The 15935-nt window shown below is 31.3% G+C and overlaps 1 protein-coding gene across 1 annotated transcript; it reads left to right on the plus strand.

The window, feature by feature from the left end:
- Positions 1-2322: 2322 nt before the first annotated feature.
- HELRODRAFT_73781 (hypothetical protein) lies at positions 2323-13483 on the plus strand (the record flags this gene model as incomplete). The annotated part of the gene is made up of 21 exons (XM_009014203.1): positions 2323-2455; positions 4646-4925; positions 5122-5296; positions 6075-6122; positions 6644-6768; positions 6935-7037; positions 7256-7322; positions 7674-7810; positions 7999-8242; positions 8497-8762; positions 8949-9051; positions 9176-9281; positions 9460-9574; positions 9771-9826; positions 10517-10689; positions 11051-11092; positions 11500-11601; positions 11951-12123; positions 12411-12520; positions 12974-13065; positions 13371-13483. Coding segments are annotated over 21 exons (2763 nt in total), but the record flags the coding sequence as incomplete, so codon positions are not given.
- Between the last annotated feature and the right edge of the window lie 2452 nt (positions 13484-15935).

The raw sequence follows: 15935 nt of genomic DNA on the forward strand, positions 1-15935 counted from the left end.
TGATAGATTAGACTAAACTCAAGTCCTACTCGAAAATTTATTTATTGAAAAAAAATCAAGTACATTCTTCTTGAGAAATCGAAAAAGAATTTATTACATGTCCGGAAGTCTTATACTGAAAGTATTTTGTTGAGGTGTTTTTATTTAACCTGTGTTAAAACATTTCTAAATGTCTTCATTCGCTCAATTATTGGAATGGTTAATGGGTATAGAAACGTGTAAACTATTTGTATTACGTTATTTTGTTTTCTCGTTGTATGTCATGGATGTATGTTGTATGTATCCATGTTGTATGTACTTGTTTTTTTTTTGTTCAATGAATAAATGTTCAAGAAAGACTCGTATAATTGATTATCGAAATGATTTATTCTTTTAGTTATAATTTTATTCATGATTAAAATTGAAAAACAAAATAGCAAAATCCTTATTTAATTATTTCTATTATAATGTTATGTATTTACTAAATAATTTTTTGTGGAAAAAAACTTAATAACCTGTAAATTAAATATAATTTATTGATTGTGATAGTGATGGAAATTAATACAAGTTAATATATTTTATAAATTGCGGTTTTTGTGGATTTTTTTTCTAAACTAATTTTTATTGATTTTTCCTATATCTAATAGCGTTGTACCTGTACATGCAGATTTATCTTGTGACCTCAAATTTTCAATACCATGTTTCAGATTATCAAATTTCGTTTAAATGTTTGAATATTGTTTAATAACTGTAATAAATATTAAAGTATCGTTACGAACAAATACACAGAAGCACACACGCAAACAGTTTAGTATTAGTTTGACGACTTATTTGAAATGATCAAGAGGGCCAGTGTTTCCTTGCCTGCAATATTCCACAAAAATTAAAAAAAAATTTTTTATATATTTTTTATTTTTTTATAGTTGAACCAGTTAATTATTGATATTTTTGCAAGTTGTTTACAAAATAATACGAAAAACTCATGAAGAAAAGAAAAGAAGAGGGTAAAAATTGAACTAAAAATGTCTCTACACAAAGGAACATACAAATGAATGATGTATGTAAGTAAGAGCAAGTATCTGGCTACCGCATCTGTCCACCCATCACGGAACCCACACACACACACACAAATACACACAAATACACACACGCACACACACATGCCCTGTCATGGACCTTATAAGTTTGTTCCCCCATCCAAAATCTGAAATGACGCCCATGAATGTTTATGATTAAAAACGGGACATGGACAGAATGGTAGATACACATGCATTTCATTCTGGACATGCGATTATCAAAATATGATAATTTAATTTATCATTATACAGGAGGCCATTTTTTGCAGTTAATTTAACGTTGACAAAATCAAATAATTTATAAAATCGATCAGGAAGTGACGACAACAAAAGACACTTTTCCATATTATTAGCAAATTACGTCACGAACGCTTTGCTGTCAAAAATCTTGCAATTATAAGTTCTATGCTATTAATCCCAGTGTGGTATATTTTCGATATAAAATAAATTAATAACGATAATAATTTTTTGCTCTGATAATTTTTTTTATTTATTATTTATTATTCGAATTTTAATAAAATAATAAACACTTATTAATTTATTTATTTTCAAAACACAAAATCTGACATCTATCGAACAGAGATAACAGCTAACAACATTTTGTTACCTGTGTTAAATGGAAGGTAATATAAATAATAGTTTCCTAACTGTCACTAAACCGGTCCCTATTTATTGTTCGCTTAATGCGTGTTGTATTTTTGCGCAATTAAAAAACGCACTGTAGTTTTTTTTCAGTTGTTTTCGATAGTCAGTTACAACTTAAAATTAGCATTTAAATTTTAAATGTAAATTGTAAATTTGAGCAGATTAGTTAATTTTTAATGAAAACAGACTCATAACCTGAAATAAAGATTTAATCAGGTCCAACAATGCCTGTCAAGCGTGAAGGTAGCTTCTTGTTCTTTAAATTTTAATTGTTTTTCAAATGTAATTAATTAATAATCAAACTTGCATTTCAATTTTATTTTATTTTACTTTTTACTTGATTTTTTAATTAATCAATATCTTTAGTTTGGTAGAAATGACATGACACTTGGTTGTCATTACTATGATGAGCCATACAAATTGTTTGTGATTAAGTATTATCAACTACATTGATCATAAATTAATAAGAGCTTGATGAAACTGTCAATTTGTTCATTATTAAATTAAAATTAAATAATTGGTTAATCAGTTTGGTTTGCTTCTATTCATTCTGAGTCAATTTTGAATTCTATATTAAATATTTTTCCATAAGATTTCCATTATTTTTAAAAAATCTTTCCTAGATGCGCACAGAGCTCTGGAATTGCTGGAACAGTATCATAGTAAATTAACAAAACCTCAAGACCGACAGCTGAGAAATGCAATAGAACGAGTTATAAGGGTTTTTAAAGGAAGGCTCTTTCAAGCACTCCTAGGTTAGTTTTCTTAATATTTTTTCTAGAATATTGATCAAAAATTAATAGTTATAGAAGTAATTATTTTTTTTACATATTTATAATATTTTAAAAATTAAATCTCTATGTGTGTATTTGCATGTTAGTATTAATTAATTCCTACTATGCAATAAACTGATAATACAACAATTTTAAGTAGATTTTCAAGCTCTGATCATAAGTGGAACTGCAATAGAAATTGGTTGGAAGAGTGTATCCATATTAGGTCTCAAATAAGCTAGATCTACTCATCTTTAGTTAGGTTTTGTTGGAAAAATAAGTAGATTAATCATATGAAATGTTTTTTAAAATGATTAGATGTTTCTCTTGACAGCAGTTACTTTTGTTCAAATGCTATAAATTTAATTCAGGCTATACCACAGGGTTCTTTTTCATATAGAGGTAGGGATAGAAAGCAATATGTTGCATTAGAAGGATTTAAATCAGAATGTCTAAACATCAACAGTGGAGTTCTGCAGGGCTCTATTCTAGGACCTCTTTTGTTTGTTTTGTTCATTAATGACATTGTCAATGTGACTGATTCGGCAAATATTTTACTATATGCGGACGATACTAACATATTTTTTACTTCAAGGGATTTTAAACTGGAAAGTGATCGCATAAACCAAGAATTGCAAAAATTCGTAGATTGGTTTATTCTCAATAAATTAGTTGTTAATTTTACAAAATGTTCATATGTGTTATTCGGCCCCAGAATAATTACTAACACAATAGGCAACCTTGATATAAGAATTAACAGTCTGGCATTACCTAGATCATACTCTACAAATTTTTTAGGTGTGTTAATAAATGATGATCTTTCATGGGAACCACATATAAAATCAATTTCAACTAAGATCAATAAAATACTAGGTATATTATATAAAATCAAATCAAAAATAAACTATGACATAATGATTGAACTTTACTATACCCTAATATATCCACATTTAATTTATTGTAATCTTTTATGGGGCGGAAGTCCAGAAAGCCATTTAAATTATATTCAAAAATGTCAAAATCGGTTTATAAGACTAATATTTACTCTTCCACCGCGTACTCATATAACCAATGCTTACTATTCGACACTCAACATTTTACCCATTAAAAAATTGCACATTTATTTCACATCAATTTTTGTATTTAAATTTTTACGTCAACAGTTGCCTAATTATTTTGCCAATTTTTTCACTTTTAGCAATGACATTCAAAGGAAATTTACTAGACACACTTCCCTTTTCTATTCTCATACTGTGAGATTAAAAGCTTTTCACTCAAGCATCAAACTTAATGGTCAGAGGATATGGGATACTGTATTGCTACATGAAATTAAAACATTCAACTCATTACACTTATTTAAAAACAAGCTAAAAACTTTTTTAGTTAAAAAAAACACTTATTTTAAATAGTTTTACACTATTTTACAACTTATTTAATTTTGATGTTCTTAGTAAGCGAATTTTTCAGTCTCAGTTGTGACTATACTGTCACCTTTAGGTACTTTATGAAACATGATAGTATTCATAGAATGATGTACGTGTGAGCATGTGTTTGTGTATATGTATTTATTTGACATTTCTGTTACATTTATAGTAAGAATTTGTGTGTATGTATTTATTTGACATTTCTGTTACATTTACAGTAAGAATTTGTGTGTATGTATTTATTTGACATTTCTGTTACATTTATAGTAAGAATTTGTGTGTATGTATTTATTGACATTTCTGTTACATTTATAGTAAGAATTTGTGTGTATGTATTTATTTGACATTTCTGTTACATTTACAGTTGGAATTCTTAGTTAAGGGTGGCCTAACCACAAGTTTATCTTTTTTTGGTTATCCTTTAAATAAATAAATAAAAAAAAAAAAATATAAACTTGGACAGTTTTTAGTGACTTGTAAACTTAAAAATTTTGCATGCCTGGAATGAAAATGAATGCAACAGTTATAGCTATGAATCAGCTATGAATCAGCTATGAATCAGCTGGAAAATAATGATGAAAGTGAATGTTTAACAAATATGATTAGATGATGCATGTCTAATAGAAACTCATTCAATCAAATATATTGAAAATTTGATTTAAACTTTATCATTTCATTAGCTAACTTTAATTCATGTTACAATCAGCAAAATGGATTGCTTATATTTATTTCCTCTTTTGTCTCTCAGACATTCAAGAGTACTATGAAATGACTTTACTGAGTGATACAAAGAGTATGGATGAGAAAACGCAAGAAACCAACCAGGTGGTGTCTAGGTGGGAGAAATATCCACCCATCCTTATCAACAGTAATAACCTCAGCAATAATAATGATTCAGTTAGTTTTTTATTATATTGTTTCACAAGGTTATGCTCAGTGAATTGTTTGATATGTAATATGCAAATATGTTCGTGTATGTTTCAGCAGCCGAAAAGCATGAGTGTAATTTTTTTTGCTGTCAACGATAAGTTTCATGATCATGATTAATTACGAGATTGTTTTCAATGTCAACACTGGCTTCTCCTTAATAACTTTTTAAATATGGAAGTTTTAAAAACAGCTTGAAAAAAATGATTGAAAAACTATTGAAAAGTGTAATGAAATAATGGATGAAGCTTATTCAAATTTCTAAGTAACATTTAATAAATGCGCAAATCTTTCTAGCGTTACAACAATGACAGTGTTGATTCAGAGGAACCTCTACCTGCACCTCCATCTAACACATCCTTATATGGAAAGGTCAACAAAACTACAAAGGTCATTGTCATTTTTTTGGGTGCTACTGTTGCCACAAATTACTTCACAGATAATGTTTTCCACATCACGCATTGTTATTATTGTTATTTAACTTTACTAGTGTTATTGTTAAAACTACTCAATGATCGTCTGTCATCTGCTTTGCACATTATCCTATTCTGAGGTCTTGTTTACATGTCTAGAGAAAAATAATTTTTTAAATTTATTGAATTGATAGGCTAATTTTATGGGAGGTGACAGAATAATTTTATAAATATTCAAAAATAATTGATGCATTTTTTAGTTTTATTATAAAAAATTTATTTCTTATTAATTAATTAATTAATTAATTAATTAATTAAAATCAGGTATCTCAACAACCTCGTGTTACAGCAGTTGCTGAAACGACAATAACCAAAGTTAGATCATGCAACAATAACTTGAGAGTATTGTGTTGTATAGTGGAAATTGTTGTAAAACTTTTGTGCAGACAGAAAATAAATACTAAGCATATAACTTGATAAATGTTAATTGAGTAAATTAAATATCGTTTTACACATGGCTTTTTTTGGTGCTAGTGGTCTCGATATTTTTATTATTATTTTTTTATTACTTTTAATATTTCTCTAGTTAATTTTTTTTATTAATATTTTTTTTATTCATTTTCATTTATATCTTTCCAGATCTACATGCTTAAACTGCATAATTTGTATGAATATGTTTTGAATGTAATTTTACTATTAACCATTTCTCAATTACTCAGATTAAATGGAACATTTATGAAATCATCCGTGATTAAATTTAAGTTTTCTATTAAATTATATTTAATTATCCAATTAAAATTAATAGCATACAGATAATTATGCTTCTTTCTTAACCAGACGACAGAATCTGAAAAGTGGGAATATGAAGAGATAACCTTGGAAAGAGTGGGTGTTCATTTTATTCTTCTTTTTTTGGAATATATATTTTCCATCATGAACCTCATTGTGACTACTTTTGAAGATAACTCTTGATGCCAGATATAAATGTTAATCTAACCTACTCTATCACCAGAGTAATTAATAATGGCATCGCTTTATATTGATCACACCTCTGAAGAAAGCTTTAGCAGGCACTACACAATACATCACTATACAATAGAAAAAAGAATACCATAAAATACAAAACAAAACAGTAGAAAACAATTCAGACCTGTACAAAACAATACAATACAACATAATTCTGTAATGAAATTTTTCATTATGCAATACTTTTATTCAATACAAATTTGCAATACAATACACATTACAATACATTTCAATACAAAACAATATAAACATAATAAAAATACTGTACAAATACAATTTTTATAAATAAATAAATAAACACACAAAAAAACGTTACTCCAATTTTGAAGTAGCTACAGAAGAGGTAAAGATTGACAATAGAATTTGATAAAAATTTAAAGGGTCCTTCAGGTTTAGGTTTCAGCATTGCAGGGGGCACGGACAACCCACACATTGGAGATGATGTCAGCATTTTCATCACAAAACTCATTGAGGGGGGCACTGCTGAGATGGATGGGAGGCTGAAGTTAGTTGCAGTTGTTTTGCTTTTTTGTTATTGCTGTTGCTTTTATTATTATTGCTTTTATTGTTGTTTTAGTTGTTTTTGTTTTTGATCTGTGGTTTACGACAATACTTCATTCTAAACTTTCATTGCATTGATCAAAACATTGAATTGAACTTTGAATTTGAAGGGTAAACGACATCTTAGTATCAGTGAATGACATATCAATGATGAATGTGACTCATGCACAGAGTGTGGAAGCTCTTAAGAAGGCGGGAAAACAAGTCAAGCTGGTCTGTCTGTCTATCGTTGCTTGAAATATCATAATGATGAAATATTGTATATTGTCCAGTTTCAAAAAATATTCTGTTTTTTTCCCAGTTTCCCAGTTGTTTTTTCTTAAAAGCTTTATAAAAAGTTGTAAGATTTGATGTTTATTTGAAAAGGATTTCATCCTTTAAAAATCAGGTTAGCAACCTATTTAATTGTTTCTAATTGATCACACAAACAGGTTGTGAAACGTTTAGTGCCATCTAGTGAAATGGTGGTACCTGTTGAACTCGTGAAAGCTGGCAGAGGTGAGTTCGTTTAAAATTTCATCATGAATATTCATATATTCCGTATATAATTACAACCACTACAACCCTTGCTTGTGATTAATTTCACCAACTACAATATCAATTTAATTAGATCTAATTGTTATATTGGTTTATTATCACTTTTGGGAGGTCTTAATTTAAATTATAATTTTGATGAATGTGGGCGAATTACAAACACGCGCACACATTCTTCTTACAGTTGCAAGGACGCACACACAACAAGCTTACACATTTCTCTCTCTCTCTCTCTCTTACACTCACACACACACACACACACACACACTCACACACACACACAAACAACAGACAAACACACACAAACACATACAGGACTTGGTTTCAGCATAGCTGGGGGTGTGGGCAACCAGCATGTTGAGGATGACAATGGCATCTTCATCACAAAACTAACCAATGGTGGTGCAGCCCAGGAAAGTGGGATGATTGAGGCAGGGGATAGATTAATTTCGGTTGGTCCTTCTTCTCTGCTCTTCTCTTTGTAACATGCTTCTTCAGGATTATATATTTCAATTTTCTTTAGCTGAATTTTTCTACATTTGTATTTAACATTTAAATTTTGCATCCATTGTTTTGTTTTTGCCGAGTTATTTGACGCTGTATCCACGTGATATGTAACAACCGCCGGCACAATGAACAGGTGAATGATATTCCTCTAACGAATGTCACTCACGAAGAAGCTGTGGCCATTTTGAAATCAACCAAGGATAAAGTGAAACTTGTTATTGGCAAATCTAAAAAAGCCTCAACAGTGACCACGACCACCACCGTTGTTTCTGGTGGTGCTGCCGCTGATGTCGCTAGTGGCAGCAGTGGTGCTGGTGCCTCCAATGAAGAAACTTTCAAACCTGAAAAACCTAAGGCACCTGAAAAATCAAAACCAGGTTATTTTTTACTTGTTGGGGAGAGTTTTTGTTGATTATTTGTTACTGTTAGTGTTGTTGTTTTCGATTATTTTAGGCAGTCCTTAAAATTATGATCTATTTAACTTTTTCGGATCAGGTTTTTTTTAGTAGCGTGTGAATTTGATAATTTTAAAATTAATTTTATTCCCGTTTTATTAGCAACAGCCAAAAAACCGAAACTTCCACCTAGTAGCAGTAACAACAGCAATGCTGACATTGTGAAGGATGACAAGACAAGCAAAGCAATGTCAAGGTATGCATTAAAACCGCGTTTTTATTTTTTTACATAAACATTAGAAACATCATATTTTTAAATAAAATATTAAAACTGATCATTTGCAGAGAACCTCGCAAGATCATATTGAGGAAAGGAACATCGGGATTGGGATTCAACATTGTGGGAGGGGAGGAGGCGGAAGGAATTTTTGTTTCCTTCATCCTGAAAGGCGGTCCTGCCGACCTCAGTGGCAAGCTGCACAAAGGAGATCAGATATTATCAGTCAGTTCATTTATCTTGATTCATTTACAAGATTCATCTCTAGTTTTATACCATAGAGTAAAATTATAGCCATGGGTAAGAAACTTTTAGTATGAAATGATGAAGCTTATAGTTTTAAATAATCTAGAGCATTTTTATTAATTAACTTTTTCTCTAACAATAAGTGAACCATTAACGTGATTGCAGGTGAATGGGATAGACATGAGGCAGGCAACGCACGAGCAGGCAGCAGCTGCTCTGAAGGGAGCTGGAGATAAGGTCGAGATTGTCGCCCAGTACCGAATTGATGGTTAGTTTTGCAGTGCTTCATTCAATAGGAACCCTTGCATTTTTCTTTTTTCTATTAGTCAGATTTTAAATATTTTTCACGTGATCACATACTTATTTTTCATTTAATATTTTTATTAAATAAGAGTTCAACCAGTTTGAGGCAAAGATAAGTGACCTGCGGGAACAGATGTTGAACGCCAGTTTGAGCAGCCTTAAATCCAACAACCAAAACAAGGGCATCTTCATAAGGTCACTTGCTCTAAATTCTTTTCGTTTATTTTATTTTCACTGTATCCAATTGAAAGGTCAGCATAAGGTTATCTGCAACTGAAAAATGTTTTTTAAATCTCATCCAACCATTCTGTCAATGTATCAACTTACCTTCATGAACCAATCAAATAATCTCATAAAATTATTGACCACTCAGAGCTCTCTTCAACTTCAATGCCTCTGATGATCCGGAAGTTCCTGGTCGGGGAATCAGTTTCAAGTTTGGTGACGTGTTCCATGTTGTCAGTGCCATTGATGAAGAGTGGTGGCAGGTTGGTGGGATGTATAATGTTGATAGACCACGATGTCAGTGATGGTAGGGCGATGATGTTGTTAATGTTGATGATGCAGTAATGATGATCGTGCTGTTATGATTATAGCTTGTTGATGTTGATTAATGATGATGATGGAATGATGGTGTTGCAGTTGGGGCTGATGGATATAATTTAAAAAAATTAATAACTTAAGGTTCAAAAGGTCATTCCAGAAGACGACTCGGTTGGTGTAATACCTAGCCAGCAAAGGTACGCCATATTTGTTTCGTAATCATTTATTCCGCATCTCATCATGTTTCCTTATTGCACCGTCTTTCATAACCAATTTACCGTTCATATTCACATAAATCCTCTTTTGTATTTTGTTTTGTTTGCGCTTTTCATGGGTTAGCTAAGGCGGTTGAAGTAGCCTGAACAAAAGCAGAAAGTTGTTTCAAATACATTTTGTACAGAACTTGAAAAATATATCAGCATTGTGTACGATTAAATCTCCGTAGTGTACTATGTAGTACTTGTACTTATTCTTAATCAGCTTTTGTAAAATAGATGAGTAAATGATTGGCATATAATTGGCACAGTGAAAACTAACCACGCCATGTTCAATCTGCCTATCGAAGCCGTAAAAAAACTTCCTCAATAAAAATATTTGCATCAGTTTTGAAGTAACTGTTTACTTTATAAATCTCTAGCTTTATAAATATTTAATAAATTAATTAAATCATGAGTCGTTCTTATCTGTTTAATATTTATGTTATGATTATAAATGGGGCTGATTAATTTTACCAGAGTTATGTTGCACCTACTGGTACTAATTACATCCATAGTTATGCTACGTTAAAATTATTTATGTTAAGATAATTAATAGTTACCGAAATCTGTAACGTTTACCGTTATTTTATCATCGTGAACATTCACTAAACTTTATTATGAAATGTGTAGAGTTGAGGCCAAGGAGCGTGCCAGATTGAAAGGTCTTAAAGATGGAAAGGTTTGTATTTTACATTTTATTTTTTATTTATTTATTTCCTTATTTATTTTATCTATTTATATAATTTTTAATAATTTCTTGTTTACTGTTGTTCGTTTTGTTTTAAACTATTTTTTAAAAATTAGTTTGCATAATTTTTTCACTTCTCTAGAAAAAAAAGAAAAAGAGCAAAACTGGCGAATCAGCAACTGAACCCGATGGTATGATGCTGTTGTAACATTTTGTTGTTGTTGCTACATGTTGCAGTTGTTGCATTATATTGTTGTTACTTGTTATCGTAATGTTGTCTGATTTTAATACTGTTGCTTCTGTTGCAACGTCGTTTGGTCGTAATATTTATTATGCAGATTAATCGCTCCCTTTTGTCCATTTACCATTGTTGTATTTTGTATTTCGGAATTTTGGTTTTGAAATTTCTAACTGACGTTAAATGATAATGAAATGATGAAATCACATATGAGTGAATTAATTACCTCTTTAAACAGATGATAACGTGATGTCTTATGAACCAATGGTGCAAAAAGAAGGTACTTTGTCACGTGATAGCTTAAATCATAGATTTCAATAATTTGCATATATTAACTGTTTAGCATTGTGAATCTTTTTTTTGGTTGCATTTTTTTATAATTTTGCTCATTGTTGCTTTTGTACGTGTGTTATAGTCACTTAATCTCATCATTCATCATCTGTAACATGAGTGCTACCAATTTTGTTTGCTTTATTATCATTACAAACACTGTCATAATCATCAGCCCCATCATCATCACCATCATCATCATTGCGGCCATTACCGTTATCATAATATATTCAACTATATCTTATAATATCATCATCATCATATACCTAACCTTATTAATCATCGTCATCATCATTATGATACCGTCACCATGTCGCCGTCGTCATCACCAACGTATCGCCGTCGTTGTACCGTCAGTTGATTACGCACGACCGGTGATAATACTGGGTCCGCTGAAGGATCAGATCAATGACGACCTCCTCTCCGAATATCCTCAGTTCTTTGAGAATTGTATTCCACGTAAGTGCTTGCTGCTGATAAGCTTTTTGATGTTGGGGCCTTTCTTGTTAAACTGAAATGGAAATAACGGTATGGGTTTAACGTGAGAATGATCATCACTATGAGTGATGATAGAATGCTGATTTGGGATCTATTTTAACATTGTTTCACGCTATGTTAGTTTGGTTATGATTGTTTGTTGTGTTCATAAGATTTGATGATGATTCAAGGTCAGTTAACTTTTCATGAAACTAACTACATTGAAAATTATTTTAAATAAATTCAGTTACGACTTTTTGGAATTACTGAAGTTCAAAACGGATGCAAGGATATAATATGGCTAAATAAATTTTTAATTAACTTCATCCAGACACAACTCGCCCGAGACGTGAAGATGAAGTGAACGGACGCGACTACCACTTTGTGTCCAGTCGCGAGCAGATGGAAAGGGACATCGAGAACCACCTATTCATCGAGGCTGGTCAGTACAGCGACAATCTTTATGGCACGAGTATCAAATCGGTCAGGGATGTCGCAGTTAAAGTAAGCGCTGGTGGTCAGTGGTGGTGGTCAGTGGCGATTTGGTGTGGCCGGTCAATGTTAAATTCTTAGATGATGAAAGTGGGTGGAAGATGAAAACATGTGAATGATTTTATGTGGACGACTTGAGGTTTGGGTAAAATATTTTGTCGAGTATCTAATTGGTGATACTTTGTTATCTCACAATCTCATCATCACATTACCGTCGACTTCATCATCACTGCTTTCATCTTTACATTATTATCATCAGTTTCATCCCATATCATAATGACATCATCATCACATCATAGGATAAGCACTGTGTGTTGGATGTGAGTGGAAATGCTATAAGAAGGTTGAGGGCAGCCGACCTCCACCCCATCGCAATCCTCATCAAACCTTTATCCATGGAGAACATTAAGTGAGTGGTGGGATGATGAGGATGAGTGCGATGGTGATGTGAGTGATTTTGGTGATTATGACGGGGGGGACGATTGTAGAGAGTATGACGGTGATTGTGTTAGCGATGACGTTGACTTGATTGTAGTTAGGACGGATTTAAGACATTTTTGTAATGTTAACAGTAGAGAAGAGTTGATTCATGGTTGTTCAAAAGTGAAAATATTTTTTGACAAATTGTGATTGGAGGTTGCTTGCAAAATCTGCTAATGGTGGTGAACTTTATAAAGCTTCTAACAGTTGATAAGTTAATAACTGAAATAATTATAGTTATAATGATGATGTCGGTGATGTTTATGATGGTGAAGATACTAGATAATGATTATGACAACGACGACAATGATGATGATGTTGACCTAGATAATAGATAATGATTATAACGACGACGATGATGATGATGTTGACCTCTACGCAGACATTGGAATGCCAAAGTGTCAGATGATCAAGTCAAGAAATCCTATGAAAGAGCCGTCAAACTTGAACAAGAATATGGACTTTACTTTACTGGTACGCTTGCATGATGATGATGTTGATGATGATGATGATGGTGACAATGATGATGATGATGGTATTGGAAGTTGCATAACGATGCTGATGACGACGATGATGGTGGTTCGATGCTTATGACTTGTTGAGAGTTAAGGTGATTACAATGAATTAATGTTAACAATGATAATGATCAGAATGATGTTGGGTTAGGGTTAGAAATGATGAGAACACTGATAATAATAATGATGATTATAGATATCGATGATTGTGATGATAGTATCATACATGAGTGATGATATCATTGTTACTCTAATCACTCCTAGCGATGATATCAGGTGAGACATTCGACGAGATATACGAAGAGGTAAAGAACACCATTCAAAACCATAGCGGATCTGTTATATTAGTTCCTGCGCCGAGAGAAGATGAAATGTAATTCGTTCGTTCACTCATTTGTTCACTCATTTGTTCACTCATTTGTTCATTCATTTATTCATTCATTCATACATTCATTCATTCATCCATCCATCCATCCATCCATCCATTCATTCATTCATTCATTCATTCATTCATTCATTCATTCATTCATTTATTCATTCATCCATTCAACATTCAAATGCTTCATTCATTCCATGATTTCTATGTTGGGTCGTTTTGTTATTTCGATTGATTTGGGTATTCCATGATTAAATCAGTAACAGGTGGTTGACTGATTGATTGATTGATTGGTTGGTGGACGAGCCGATTGGCTTTTAATGCTGCTTCAATGATTGGGTTGTTGTCAAGTTTCACTTCGGTTGATTAGTTTGTTATCTACATATTTTTATCTAATTTTTTTGGTGATATTTTCAAATGTTAATAAAATATTTTGGTTGCTATTTGTTACTTGTTATGTAATTTGCGAGTTAGCTAATCAAACAACCAACCAACAACAAATAAACAGCACAGCTTTCGTCCGTTGATCGATTGATTCAACCATTTTAAAATCATCACTGTCTTCAATCATTCATCAATCAAAGAACTTTTTCAATCGTGTATCATCATCATACATTCCCTTATTATTTACGAGTAAGAAAACACTGACTGACTGACTGACGTACACTGTTAATTTAATAAATATTTCGTTCATCATTTTCGTTTGTTTGTTTAGTTAAGTTGATGAATTTTTTTGTTCAATTCATAAACTTTTCACTGTTTTTGTCCCTTTCAATTTCTAACAATCATTTATTAATATTAAATTTCAAAAGAGTATTGATGTAAATCGGTTAACAGCATTCAACTTGCTTGCCCATTCATTTCATCAAAGATGACAATTTGTTGTTTATGAACGCATTTCAGCTCTGACTTTCCATGATAATGATAGTGATGGAGGTAATATGTATATACATATATATATATATATATATATATATATATATATATATATATATATATATATATATATATAGATTCAATACGTTATCGTCAGACATTTAATTTCAAAAAAATGATTTTCATATCAACAATTTCACTGGCATACGATAACCTACGCTGCTTAACACGGGTACAATACAAATACACGTTGGTACTACATGACATTCATTTGATATACATGCGTGCTCACGTGCATACAATTATTCACACACACACGTACATACGCAACATATATACATGTAAAGGTACGTTAGCGTGCAGTTATTGGTTGTTAAGTAATTAATTCTTCTTCAATCATTTCACTTTTTATTTCATAACAATCCTGCGCCTATGTGTGTTAGCATAAACTTTATTCCACGTAAACATTCTTACAAACGCATACATACGCAAGTGCATGTACGTAAAATAAATTTACTTAACGTACGTTAGCGTACAACAAACACTTGTACACGCATCTACCGTATCTAGCTGTGCACGTGTTAGCGTTTAAGTACGTTTACGTTGATTTAGCCTGTATTTTATATCAACGTTATTATTACCACTTTATTATTACTATTATTAATTTTTTATTGTTTATATTTTCGATTCGTACGTCACATTGGTATGTTTGTGTGTGTTTGTATGTGCGTCTATATGTGCGGATATATGTCTTTTATAATAATTTTGAATATTAGATTTGGCTTACATTTTTGTATAACCGTTAATTATTAATATTATAAATATACGTATACGCATGTGTTGGAAGGAGACCATATTTTATGCAGTATTGTATAAATTCTACGGAATTGTTGGCATTAATCAATTCAAAGTTTGTCTTTTCAATTTTCCTTACTAGAATTTTTAGGAAATTGTTCAATTTATTAAACATAAAGTTATTGTCCAAGTTCATCATGAAAATTTAATAAAACTGTTGCTATCCAAATTTGTCATGCGGATTTTTTACAAATCATCTTCAGTGTAAGTGCACACTGCACTGAAGATGATTTGTGATGACAAGTCTTATTAAATTTTCATGATGAACTTGGACAATAATTCTATTTTCAATAAGTTGAACAATTTCCAAAAATTCTTGTAAGGAAAATTGAAAAGACAAAGCTTCAAATGATTAATGCCAACAATTTTGTAAAATTCATACAATACTATATATATATATATATATATATATATATATATATATATATATATATATATATATATATATATATGATTAAGACTGTCAGGAATGCAATTACTGATGAAAATCACAACATGTTCCGCGCTAATTAGCTGCCTATTTAATTTTTCTAACGGTAGTTCGTAAATCATTGTCAAGTTTCTTGAGTTCAAAACCAAAACTTGGACAACAATGTTAAAATCTTACATAACAATGACAACCATGATAATTTACGATTGGCCGAATCAATACTCATAGAACAAAGACATCCGATAATAAATATTTAACGTGCAATTTTAGTCCTTCCCACCAAAAAATTTAG

This window comes from Helobdella robusta (assembly GCF_000326865.2).
Source record: "Helobdella robusta unplaced genomic scaffold HELROscaffold_13, whole genome shotgun sequence".
NCBI lineage: Eukaryota > Metazoa > Annelida > Clitellata > Rhynchobdellida > Glossiphoniidae > Helobdella > Helobdella robusta.